Raw genomic sequence first — 13,656 nt, 5'->3', positions numbered from 1 at the left:
AACTATCAGGCTCTGCTGGCTAAGTGTGATTTCAACAGTTTTGCGAAGCTGGCTGAGTTCTTGGAGGACTTCCCACAGGACAAGCAACACAGGTCCCAGGCTCTGGTGGAGGAAGGCCGCCTGATGGCCAGAGTCTGCCTACAGGTCGCAGTGGATGTGGTGGAAACATCCTCCTGCTCCCTGGCCACGGGTTTGGTTAGGTGTCAGAAAGTCTGGCTCCAATCCACATGCTTTCCTAGGGAAATCCAATCTACCATCCAGGACATCCCCTTCAATGAGGACAAATTGTTCTTCGCCAAGACGGATGAGGCTCTCCACTCCCTGAATGACTCAAGGGCTACCGTCCGATCGGTGGGAACATACAATCCAGCCCCCCAGTCACCAGCTGTGACATTCTCTACCTTGGGGGAGCACCCTTAACCCCCATATTCCTCATTTATGTATGATTGTGATCTTGCAATATAAAGCAGGCCTTCTAAGGTATCGGGGAAAGGTTATGATCTACTGAAAGTCATTTCTCTGTCCATAGATGTGTATCGTTAATGCATATGAAGTTATGAGAATTGTGTTGTATGGTGGTCACTAAAACATGCTGTAAGTTGGGAATCAGCCAGATACTAGCTCCCCAGGGGCAGCAGCAAGGAAAGTCACCAACACGCGGGCAGGGTGTCAAACAACCCATCAACAGCCATTGTCCAGCGAGGGAGCTACAATGCAATGACTTACCTGCATGAAGCCACACCAGGGGAGTTGCTCAACCTTGCTTGGAGACTCAGCAACGCCCCCCAGATGTGCCTGGACTTGTGTTTTCCAAGCAGGCTGGGCCTTTCTCTTTCACCCACCTATGCTGCAAGCAACAAGGACACTCTGAAGACTCCAACTGAGGGGACTGATCAAGATTTCAAGGACAAAATCTGTATACTATGGACTGCAATATCCAGTGGGGTGAGAAAAACTGCTTAATCTAGATGTTGCCCCGTCTAACAGGGTTGAGAGTTTAGACTGTGTGGCTTATGTTTTATTTTATTTCGGTAACTAACTCTGACTTTTTGCCTGTCACTTAATATCACTTAAAATCTATCAATACAGTAAAATGTAGTCAATATATGTGTTTAGCTGTTTATCTTTACCAGTGAGTTTGCCTGAAGCGTGTGGCAAATGTACTCAGGTCTGCGAAGGCCAGTATACATCCACTTTTCATTGATGAAGTGGGAAACCAATTCATAAATTTGCATTGCTCATCTTGAGCAGCACGGGATGGTATATTCCTGAGGTACAGTGCTGGGAGCTGTGGGGATTTGGCGGGTGCCTTTCTCTGTGTGATTCATGAGTGGCTCTGGGAGCATTCATTCAATCTAGCTGGGTGTGGGGTCTCCACATGCGGTTGTGCTGAGTGATCACCGCACCTGGACGGGTTTGCAGCTGGTCACTAGCAAGGCATTGTGAGAGACAGCCCAGGCTGGAGAGAGTTCATGAGGCACAATGGTCCCACAGTCCCAGGCTGCACCCTAGGGATCCCATCACACCGGCAACTCAAGCCATGGTTCCATCCAAGCCCCTATTCCCCATACCAACCAACCTACATCTGGTACCAGGAGACGGCCTGACAGCGCCTCAGATCTCAGCGCACGTGCCCATCAGCCACCACCATCTCCTCTGTCGCACATCAACACCAACTGAAGGCCCAATTTTGGCACGTTGGTCGAGAGCTGCAAAGCCCCTGTGTCACTGCTTACGCACCCCCCCCCATCACCTTTGGGGGCCGTCTTGCCCTGTTCGCCCACCACTGGGGCAAGATCACCATGGATCGCTGGTTCCTGGAGATCATACAACACGACTGCTCTATAAAGTTCTGCACCGTTCCCTCCCACCGGGGCCTCCCCCAGATGCCTCCAGGGAGCCCGCCCATCACACGACATGAGGCGGACGCCCTCCTAACAAAGGGTGTGATGGAGCCCATGCCTGTCCCCTTCATCAACAAGGGCTTCAACTCCCTGTACTTCCTCATTCCAAAGAAGGGTGAGGACCTCTGCCCTATCATCAATCTCTGCTTACTCAACACTTTCTTCAGGAAGACCAAGTTCTTACGGTGACCGGTCGCATCCATCATTCTCTCCCTCAAGGGGTATGATTCGCAGCCCTCAACATGAAAGACGAGTACTTCCATGTCGATATCTGTTGGAGGGCTTATTCCTTCACCCACTTACTTCCCTGGTCCTTCTTGCATGAACAGAGAGTAACAATACCCAAAGTCCGAAAGTGCAAACAATTCGATGTTTATTGGGGTGAACTTCCAGCAAGCATGATTCCAGTTTCTTTCCTTAGTGTCCCCCTTCCCAGCTCTGACACCACAGAGCCTTGCCTGTGTCCCTGTTCCTATTCCCCCCCCTTTAGCAAAACATAATTCCAATTCCGCCACCCGCATTCCCTGTTCCCATTCCCCCCCTTACTTCTTGATTGACTGCAGACTATATATACCTCCTGATTGATTGCAGACTATAACCAATCCTAACATATTGTAACATGATTATTTAACCAATTATATCCCACCACCTTAATTGGTTTACACCCAGCAAAATTAATTATACAGCAGACAGAAACAATCACAGAACCAGACAGAGATTATACAGACAAACAATAGGTAAATGGGGACTACAGTGATAGAACAACAAAGAAATGAGGATTTCATACCCCCATACCCCAGCTATTGATAAGTGAGTTCTTGCCAGACAGGATGCTATCAAACTAAGTTTCCTTTTACATCTTCTAGGCTCTTCTCTTTCTCTGGAGGTGATAGGCATTATCAAGACAGGATTGTATTCTTAACAGCCCAATGGCACCTTATTTCAGTGTGACTAGTCTGGAATGTGAGGATGTGACCCGTTGGCTTCCCAGCTTAGGGCTGCCTCTGCTGCTTAGCCAAAGGCCTTAGTCTAAGCACAGGGCCTCAGACTGTCACAGTGAAAAAAGGCCCTATACAGTCAGACAGTGATTTTGATTCTTTCTTTTATACCTCTGTAACTAGCTAAGTGGTAAGAATACACCTAAATTCTTAAAGTATAGTCCTTTACAGACAGACCTGAATATCTATATCCTAACAATATCCACCCAGTACATCGCAAATTCCTCTGCTTCAGCATAGGCAACAACCACTGTCAGTTCCAAATCCTTCCCTTCGGCATCGCCACGGTCCCCAGGGTCTTCACCCAGGTCTTTGCGGTCATTGCAGCCCACCTTCACCGGCTGGGGCACTGGGTGTCACCATGCTCCGCTTGCCCCTCACCTCACTGGACATCTGTGTCAACAAGGAGAAGCCCATGCTGCTCCCAGTGTAGATGATCCATTTCATTGGGGCGCGCCTGGAGTCAGTAAGTCAGCGCAAGTCTTCCTCCCAGCAGACCGTTTCACCGTCCTTACAGCTCTCAGGACAACCCTGCGCTGCAACCCGCACATGATGGTGTGCCGCTGTCTCTGCCTCCTAAGCCACACGGCAGCCTGCACCCACGTGACCCCGCAGGTTCACCTCCACATGCACTGTCTACAGCTATGGCTCCTCTCGGTCTGCCGACCCCACCTCACCCACCTGGATTCACCCTTGAATGCCCAAGTTGGGTCCGCGCCTCCCTCGCTTGGTGAACTGATCCCTCCAAGGTGCTCCACAGCACCCCGTTCGCCCCTCCCGTCCCTAGGGTCACCCTTACCATGGACGCCTCCCTAGCAGGGTGGGGCGCACACACAAATGTCCATGCCGAACAAGGGACATGGACTCCCCGGGAAGGGCACATGTACATCAACCTTTTGGAGCTACGGGTGATCTGCCTGGCTTGCCATGCGTTCCTACCTCTCTCCACAATCAACATGTCCAGGTACTCAGACAACACCACTGCAGTGGCGTACATAAACAGACAAGGCGGCACCAGGTCCTGATCACTCTGCATGGAGGCCATCTGCCTCTGGAACCAGTGCCTGCACCGCACCATCCTGCCCCGCGTGCCTCCCAGGGGCGCAGAACTCCCTGGCGGACACACTCGGCCGGACCTGGTACCTCAACCACGAGTGGGAACTCCACAACCCCACGCTCAGCTCCATCTGCCGTGCCTGGGGCACCCCTGGTTGGGACCTCTTCGCTACTCATGAGAATTGCAAATTCCCTCTGTACTGCATCCGGGGAGCCAGGGGTCGAGATTCCAAGGGCAACACCCTCCTCCTTCCATGTCACGAGGGCCTCAGATACGCCTTTCCCCCGGCCCTGGTTCCCTCCTCCCCCCCAAGTCCTGCGCAAGATCCGCTGGGACCGGGCCATAATCATCTTGATAGCCCCATGCTGTCCCCGACAGTTCTGGTTTCCCAGTCTACTCAGACTGTCCACCTGTCCACCGATAAGCCTCCCCACCCTGCTGGATCTCCTCTCCTAGAAACACAGCAAGGTTCGACACCCCAACCCAGGCCCACTCCAGCAGATGGCCTGGTTTTTGGATGGGGCTCACAGGTTAACAATGCCTGTTTATCACCCGTCCGCCATATACTGACACACAGCCGACAAGACTCCACATGGGCGTGGTATGCTGCAAAGGGAAGTGCTTCACCTCTTTGGTGCAACGCCACCACCTTCCTCACAAGGACATCTCCGTGCCTGTCATCCAAGAGCACCTCCTGGAGCTTGAGCACTCGGGCCTTGCACATAGCTTAATACGTGTTCACCTTGCGACACTCCGTGCCTTCCTCCCCCCACTGAACAGAGGGTCGCTGTTTACCCACCCGGCCACTACCCGCTTTCTAAAGGGCCAGATGAACTGCTTTCTGCCTGTCCTTACCCCTATGCCTCCCTCCCTCCTCCTCCCTGGGACCGTAATCTTGTGCTATCTGCCCTCACCAGGCCCCCCTTCAAACCACTGGCCACATACTTCCTTTCACACCTATCCATGAAGGTCCTGTTCCTCGTAGCCATCACTTCTGCTCGGCAGGTCAGTGAATTGGTAGGCATGATGGCTGACTCCCTGCATACCATCTTCCGTAAGGACAAATTCTCCATGCACCTTCACCCTACGATTCTCCCAAAGGTAGTCTCCGAATTCCACCTCGAACAGTCTATCCAGCTCCCTGTCTTTCATCCGAAGCTGCACGCCACTCCCACGGATAGGACACTCTCTCCCCGCTCTGGCAGCAGGTTGTCCCGCTTGCTAGGTGCTTGGAGCCCTAGTACAACTGATGATTGGATTTGGGTTCTATCCTGCAGCTTGTCACTGTTTCCCCCATGCCTCCCACTTCCCTGTCCCTTTTCAGGGACTAATCTCATGGGCTTGCTCTCATTCCAGAAGTGCAGTCTCTTTGCAGTCAGAGATTACAGGACAGATATCTCCTCAGCACTGGGGGAAGGGATTTAGTTCCTGGTATTTTTCCATTCCAAAGTCCAAGGGAGGCCTCAAACCTATTCTCAATCTGTGAAACCTGGACAAATACTTAACAAACAGAAAGTTTGGCATGATTATCCGGCCTGTGTTATCCTGTCCCTAGATCCTGACGATTGGTATGCTGCCCTCAATTTTAAGGTTTCTCATGGTAGATGTCCAGTTCACAGTCATGTTGGGTCTGTCCTCAGCCTCTCGAGTCTTCACAAAGTGTATGGCAAGGTGGTGCTATCTCTCAGAGGGCTGGCATCCAAGTATTTCTGTACCTGGATGATTAGTTGATACAAGGACAATCCACGTACCAGGTGTAGGTCTCCATCAAGACAGTCCAATCCCTCTTTCATGCCTCGGGCCAGTTGATCAACAAGGGCAAGTCAGTACTGCTTCCTGTGCAGAGAATTGATTTTACAGGCGCAGTTCTCGACTCCAGTTCAGGGAAGGCATACTTGCTCCCAGGCAGATTTCAGGCAACATTGGACCTATGCAAAAGTCTCAAGGCCCATCCTTGTACAACGGTAAGGAATTGCCTGAGACTTCTAGGACCCGTGGCAGCTTGCATGACATGCCAGACTTCACCTCAGAGGCAGGGTGGTTGGAGTTTGCTTACTGTCCATCTCGTCACCTACTGGACATGCTGATGCACTTGCTGCAAGTGTCTTTTCATCCCTAGATTGGTGGATGGACCTGCCAGCATATGCAAAGAGGTCTAATTTTCCCTGACTCTGCCCTACATGACTCTGCTTACGGATGCTTTGTCCCTAGGCCAGGGAGCTCATCTGGGCAGACCTTCAGACTTGGACAGATCAAAAACTCTCTGTCCACATAAATGTTCAAGAGGGATTCATCTGGTGGGTCAAGTGGATCCACACATCAAAGGCTGTACTGTGCAAGTCCTCACAGACAACACTGCTGCTATGTTCTGCCTGAATAGACAGGGAGGTGACAAGTCAGATCACCTTTGCCAGGAAAGTATAGAACTCTGGGATTTTTGCTTCTGAAATACCATGACCCTCAAAGCCTCACACCTCCCAGGTGTTCAGAACTGTCTGGCAGATCAGCTCAGCAGAACATGCAGCAGGAATCACAAAGGGTCCCTCAAGATGGATGCAGTCAAATCTATCTTCCAGGCCCCAGATCTCGCTCGTGTAATTGAAGAGGAAGTGTCCCCTGCTCTGTTCCAGGTCAGATTACATCCCAGGGTCTACCTCACACACATTCCTTCTCCTGTGGAAGGACAAGCTGCTGAATGCCTTTCCTCCCAGTCCCTTGAATCCAGTGGTTTTATGCCAGCTCAAACAGAATTATGCCATTCTGATTCTGACAGCACCAGCCTAGTCACATCAGCGTTGGTCCGTGGACCTCCTGAGATGCTCCCTCAAGGACTCTATAACACTGCCTCAAGTCACTGATATAATTTCACAGAACTACGGCCAGCCCTCATCTCGCAGTTGGGATGCTCAGTGATTGTCAGCTCAAGAGACTGGGTGTTTCCTAGAGTGTCTGGACATTCTCTTAGGAAACCATCCATTAGATATATTTACATGATGATGTGAAGATGTTTCTCTGTGTGGTCCTAGTCGTGGGATACACCTCTTATGCAGACTTCTCCTTCACTTATACTGGAGTATTTACTTCCCCTAAAGGGAAAAGGACTTTCCACTTATGAGGGATCCCACACCCCTTTGGGACTTAAATTTGGTTTTGTCAGTGTCAATAGGTCCTCTTTTTGAGCCTATGGCTACTTGTTTATTATTGCATCTCTCACTGAAAGTAGTATGCCCAGTCGCTAGTAAGAGGCTGGGAGAGCTCTGAGCTTTAGTTGCAGACCTCGAGGGTACAGGTGTCTTTAAGGGCAGGGTTTATTTAGGGCCTCGCCTTGTGTGCCTGGCAATGGAGGTTTTGGATACCCTCCTTAATCAGTCTGTCTACTTGCCAGACTTTTCTCTAAAGCTTCACTGTCATGAGGATGAAGAGAGCCCTGTATTTTGGATGCCCACAAGGCATTAGTCTTCTACTTGGACAGGTCTAACCTGTGTAGAGTGTCCCTCAGCTGCTCATGTCCTTCACTGGCAGAATGAAGGGGCAGCCCGTGTCTACACAGAGTATATCAACCTGGATCTGAGCCCTGCTCTGCACTACATGCTTAAGTCGGTATCACGAGAGTTATGTCTGGGGTCTGTACAGCCCCACCGGAGGACAAGGCTGGGGGCGGGGTACAGACCCCAGACAGCAGATGCAGCTGCGTGGAAGGGCTGGGGGTCTGTACAGCCGCGCCAGAGGAGCTGCTGGCGAGGGGCACTGGCTCCTGGGAGCGGCGGCCCCACATTCTGCTCCTTCCACCACTGCAGTTCCTGGGAGAGCCCTGCGGTTCAGCAGATACCATTCTCTATCCGCGGATATCTGCATCCACAGATATAAATTTGTGTCCGCGCAGGGCCCTAGTCAAGGAACATTTTGGGAGGGTGGGCGGGAGAGTCGGGGGTGGGGTACTGTACCAGTAAGAGTTAAAATCTACTTGTATCACAAGCCAGAAGGGACCATTCAAACCACTGGTCTGGCCTCCTGTATATCACAGGCCATTCAATTTAACCCAGGTACCCTGTGTTAAGCCCAGAACTTGTTAGATCAAAGCACTTACATCCCCTCCCCACAATGGCAAAAGGCCCCAGCAGGAACATTCCAGAGGAGACAGAGGCTACGTCTGTGGGTCTGCACGGAGCTGGGGGTGCGATTCCAGCTTGCACACACATCCTCGCACTACCTCTCATTAAACTAGCAGCCGACAAGCAGTAGTGTAGCCACGGTAGTCTGGCCAGTGGTTAGCGAGGGTGTGAGCTAGCCATCAAACCTGCCTGAACCCAGGGGTACCTACTCGGCATGGCTAATCCATGCCACCGCTCGGCACTGCCCCCGCTTTCACAGCCACGCTACTGCTTTTCATGAGTGCAGAGACGAGTATGTCTGCGTGAGCATACCCCAAGCTCAGAGTGTCGACGTACCCTGAAAGAGCTCGGCTTGCTTGGCCGACCAAAACAAAGGCTGGGGAGAGATGCAGACACTCTCTATGCATCAGGGGGCAAACACCACGGAGGGGGAAGGGCTGTTCATAGTAAAGGACAATGTTGGCACAAGAACAAGTGGGGATAAACTGGCCATGAATAAATTCAGGCTGAAAACCAGAAGGCTTCTAACCATTATCAGAAGGAGGCTCTGGAACAGCCTCCCATTGGAAGTGGGCGGGGGGCAAAAGGCCTAGCTATTTTTAAGGCAGGTTTATGAATGGGATGGTATGATGGGCTGCCTGTGACAGCAGGGATGGGACTCGATGACCCAGAAGGTCCCTTCCAGCCCTATGTCCAATGTTCCTATGTGCCAGTCTTGCCCCAGCCACATGAGCTGAGGGAGAAAGAAATTCCCACAGAGTCAGGGGTAGCCCCTGGCAGCCATAGACTGCACCAGCAGCAGCCAGAGCCTAGGAGGAGTGATCCAGCTGAGGCAAGTCCCTGTTTCTCCATCAGGGACCTAGATCCCAGTGAGGCGGGCAGCAGCAGCCCAGCCAAGGCCTTTGCTGCCTTTAAAGCCTATGGCAGGGGTTCTCAAACTTCATTGCACCGCGACCCCCTTCTGACAACAAAAATTATTACACGACCCCAGGAGGGGAGACTGAAGCCTGAGGCCTCCCGAGACCTGCCACCCTGGGCGGAGGCAAAGCCCAAGGGATTCAGCCCCAGGCAGGTGGCCTGTAACCTGAGCTCCACTCCCTAGGACTGAAGCCTTCGGGCGTCAGCCCCAGGTGGTGGGGGTTCTGCTTTGGCCCTGGGCGGTGGGGCTCGGGCTTTAGCACCGGCAAATCTAACGCCAGCCCTGGTGACCCCATTAAAGCGGAGTTGTGGCCCATTTTCGGGTCCTGACCCATAGTTCGAGAACTGCTGCCCTATGGCATTCCTGGAGGTGGTATTTTTTTCTCTGTTCCTGGATACCTGCAGCGGTCTTCTTTATGGGGGTCAGACAGCATACCCTCACCTTCTCCCCACACTGCTCCACACAAGGGAGAAATCCATATCTCCTCCCCCTCTCTCCCCCCGAGTGATGGTTCCCAGTACCTCCTAGGCAAAATGACTCACCGTGGCTGGACAGCGAAGTCGGATGGGGTCGGTGGAGGGTGGGATGTAAGGGAGCAGGGGGTGGAGGCTGGAAGGTGATTTTGGTTGGTTTGTGGGAAGGAAATTTCATGTATATTGGGGGACATAATTCCTAGCCAGCCATGTGGTTAAAGTCTAAGTAAGCATGTGACCCTCTTTCTGTAGGTATTTCTTGGTTTTGCACGTGGCTCTGGGAGGAGGGACTGGGGTGAATGGCTGTGGGGCATCTTGTGGAGGATGAATGTGACTCTCTCTGTGTGAGGTAAATGTGGCTCTGTGGGGCCATTAGCAGGTTCTATGATGATGAACATCACGGAAATGACTGTACATAAATAAGCATTAAATCACCATTCTGCAAGAGAAGCGGGTCAGGTGCTCAGTAGAGACACCTCTGCTTGGTCTCTGAGCCAGCTAAGCTCCTGGAGAGCTTTTTTCTAGAAGTCACTGAATGTTCTGTTGCCTCCCTGCTGCGTACTGCTAAATGGGGCTCGCTCTTTCTCTTTCAGCCGAGACTCCAATTGAGGAGTTCACCCCGACGCCAGCCTTCCCAGCGCTCCAGTACCTGGAGTCAGTGGATGTGGAAGGTGTGGCCTGGAAAGCAGGACTTCGCACAGGAGACTTTCTGATTGAGGTAAGCCCCAGAGGCTGAGGAGAGAGGAAATGCTGGCCAGCATGTTTCTGTGCTGCCCCAGGGCACACAGCTAAACAAAAGAGCCCTTCATTTGTAAGGTGCTTTCAGAGCTAGGTGTGCTCATTGCTAAGGTAAAGATTCTGTCACGGTTATTTTTAGTAAAAGTCAGGGACAGGTCATGGGCTATAAACAAAAATTCAAGGAAGCCCATGACCTGTCCCTGACTTTTACTAAAAATAACCGTGACAAAAGGGGGCTGACGTGGTAGGGGAGGGCTGGAGCCTGAGAGGAGGAGATGAGAGCCTGAGCACTACTGCACAAAGGAGGGGGTCCAGCACCTACTGCTCACGGTTGCTCGGAGCTGTGGGGGCCCCCTGCTGCCCACAGCGGCTCAGAGCTCCAGGGCCCCTGCCAGCTGACCACTCTGGCCCACCACCCTGGGGCTGGAAAATGTCACAAAGGTCTCTGTATGTCATGGAATCCGTGAGCTCCATGACATAATCTTACCCTTACTCATGACTTAAATCTCTGAATCTGCCTCCTGTCTCGGCTCCTCCAGTGAACCCTCCAGCTTCTCCAAACGTGACAGTGCAGCCAGGGAAGACATGCAAGCAACTATGTGCTTCTCATTCCACCAGTCAGGAAACAGGCTGACTTGGCTGTGATGGGATGTGCCCTGGGGTGAAGCCTGGAAGCTACTGGAACCGCTCTGCCCCCTAACTGTTCAGCTGGGTTGGCCTCTCACACTTTCACACCACACCCCCAGCTGAGTTACCTGAGTGCTTTACCTAAGCCACTCATGGACCAACAGGGGAGGCACCAGCCAATTTCACAGCTCCCCAGCCTTGCACCCCTACTGGAGTATAGACCCAGAATTATTCCATCTTGCGCCGGTCAGGGGTCTGTACGGTGCAAGCTCATTAATTAGTCCGCTTCCCTCTCCATGTGGGGAAGATATGCACCAGCCTTTGTTAACAGAGCTAAGATACCCTAACACTTCACTCAAAAACATACTGGTTAAGATAAAACATAAAACAGGTTTATTAATTACAGAAAGATAGATTTTAAGTGATTATAAGTGATAGCAAACAGATCTAAGCAGATTACCCAGCAAATAAACAAAAAATGCAATCTAAGCCTAATATACTAGATAGGATTTGAATCAAACAGTGTCTCAGTCTGTTAGCTAGTACAAGCAATTTGTAGATGTTCTGTACACAGGAAGGAATCCTCTCTTCCAGCCTGGGACCAGCACTTCCCCCAGTTCTAAGGTGTTTCCAGGTGTTGAGTTGCAGAGGGAGTGACGCCTCTTGGTGACGTCACTTCCCCCTTTTATAGTTTCTTCTATATGGCGGGAACCCCTTTGTTCCAAGCCAAGTTCCCAGCCCAGTTTGTGGAAAAATACAGGCACCAAAATGGAGTTCAGTATCATGTGGTCTAGTCACATGCCCTGGCATGCTTGATGAGTTATGGCAGCCATTATCCATAGGCTGTCTGAAGCATTCCCTGGTGAGGACAAGTCTTTTCCATGGCCATTTTTTTTGTTGATGGGCCATTAGCACTGTCTAGCTTCTTCATTGTTATATGTGAAAGGCTAGTTGTGGGCATGTCAAGGTTCCTTCCCCACTCTGAACTCTAGGGTACAGATGTGGGGACCCAGGTGAAAGACCCCCTAAGCTTATTCTTACCAGCTTAGGTTAAAAACTTCCCCAAGGTACAAACTTTGCCTTGTCCTTGAACCGTATGCTGCCACCACCAAGCGTTTAAACAAAGAACAGGGAAAGAGCCCACTTGGAGACGTCTTCCCCCAAAATATCCCTCCAAGCCCTACACCCACTTTCCTGGGGAGGGCTTGATAAGACTCCTCACCAATTTGTACAGGTGAACACAGACCCAAACCCTTGGATCTTAAGAACAATGAAAAATCAATCAGGTTCTTAAAAGAAGAATTTTAATTAAAGAAAAGGTAAAAGAATCACCTCTGTAAAATCAGAATGGTAAATACCTTACAGGGTAATCAGATTCAAAACATAGAGAACCCCTCTAGGCAAAACCTTAAGTTACAAAAAGACACAAAAAACAGGAATATACATTCCATCCAGCAAAGCGTATTTTACCAGCCATTAAACAAAAGGAAATCGAATGCATTTCTAGCTGGATTACTTACTAACTTAACAGGAGTTCTGAGGCTGCTTTCCTGATCTGTTCCCGGCAAAAGCATCACACAGACAGACCAAACCCTTTGTTCCCCCCCTCCAGATTTGAAAGAATCTTGTCCCCTCATTGGCCATTTTGGGTCTGGTGCCAGCAGGGTTACCTTAGCTTCTTAACCCTTTACAGGTGAAAGGATTTTGCCTCTGGCCAGGAGGGGTTTTATAGCCCTGTATACAGAAGGGTGGTTACCCTTCCCTTTATATTTCTGACAGGGCATTTCTAGCTTCACAACATCTTTCAGTAACACACACACAGCAAAACTTCATAACGTCACATACAATGACAGCACATACAATCCACCAGGATATTAACGTTCAACAGATCAAGACTTCTAGAAGGATACCTCACAAGGCATACTTTGTACAAAACAGCCTAATTATATGACAGTGGTGAATATGGGGGTGCCAGGGTGTCACAATGTCCCCTGCCACTGACCAGGAATCACAATAATAATTGAGGTTAGAAATAGAAATGGTCCACTGGATGGCACCCAGCCCCTCTCCTGGAGGCCAGTGCAGGATTGGTCACCACAGGACATTTACTGGAACAGTTTGAAATATCACAAGTACTGGGGCTTCCAGCCAGGTATCGCATTGAGCTGATGCAGAGCGTTGCACTCCTCCAGCGTCGCGCCGGAGGCTCCAGCAGTTTCTGCAGAAGGTCAGAGACAATCAGTAGATAGCTGTGCTCTGCCTTCTATCTGCCTTCACGACATTTTTGTATGTGGAATTTCCTGATTTTGTTTAAAAAACAAACGAACCAAACTTGAACGTCTGTGGTATTATTTCCTAATTCTGCTGTATAGATAGTTAAGTATTAGAATGAAGAAAATCTTATTACCCTCTATGCTGGTGTGTAAACAGACGCTCAGAATCCAGCCACACCGATCAGTTAAAAAAAAACCCCTCTGACCAGGGGCTGACACTGACAGGGCTTGTGTGTCCATGTTTGGAGCTGGGGCCTAGCAAGACATCCTGTCTGGGGAGCCCAGCCCTTGAGTCAGGGATGTTGAGTTACCTAGTATGGGAAGCATACAGAAGCTTTGTTAACATTTTACATTATTATTTAGTATTCATATGACATTCAGTCCCAGAGCCCCCAGTGATGATCAGAACCCCAGGGCGCTGGGTGTTGTGTTAACACACAGGCCGACACAAGGTGCTGGGGGGATAATCGGATGGATACACAAGACAGCGAACTGGGGAGTTTTAGAAAAGGAGCTGCCAAGCCGCTATGAGTCCAAGTTTCATGATCCGTGTTG

At 50.7% G+C, this 13,656-nt stretch overlaps 1 protein-coding gene across 9 annotated transcripts in view; it reads left to right on the top strand.

Moving 5' to 3' along the window:
- The window catches only part of SHANK3 (SH3 and multiple ankyrin repeat domains 3), a 769,810-nt gene that overhangs the window by 687,542 nt on the left and 68,612 nt on the right, over positions 1–13,656 (top strand). For all 9 annotated transcript variants that reach the window (XR_013635242.1, XM_073329053.2, XM_073329054.2 and 6 more), the window contains one exon: positions 10,057–10,181. Coding sequence is in view for 8 of the 9 variants with exons in the window: in XM_073329053.2 (XP_073185154.1) it covers positions 10,057–10,181 (125 nt within the window). In the remaining variant the exon portion in view is untranslated. The remainder of the gene's footprint in view (positions 1–10,056; positions 10,182–13,656) is intronic.

This window comes from Lepidochelys kempii, chromosome 1, assembly GCF_965140285.1.
Source record: "Lepidochelys kempii isolate rLepKem1 chromosome 1, rLepKem1.hap1, whole genome shotgun sequence".
Classification (NCBI taxonomy): Eukaryota; Metazoa; Chordata; order Testudines; family Cheloniidae; genus Lepidochelys; species Lepidochelys kempii.
This window is presented reverse-complemented; position numbering and strand designations above follow the sequence as displayed.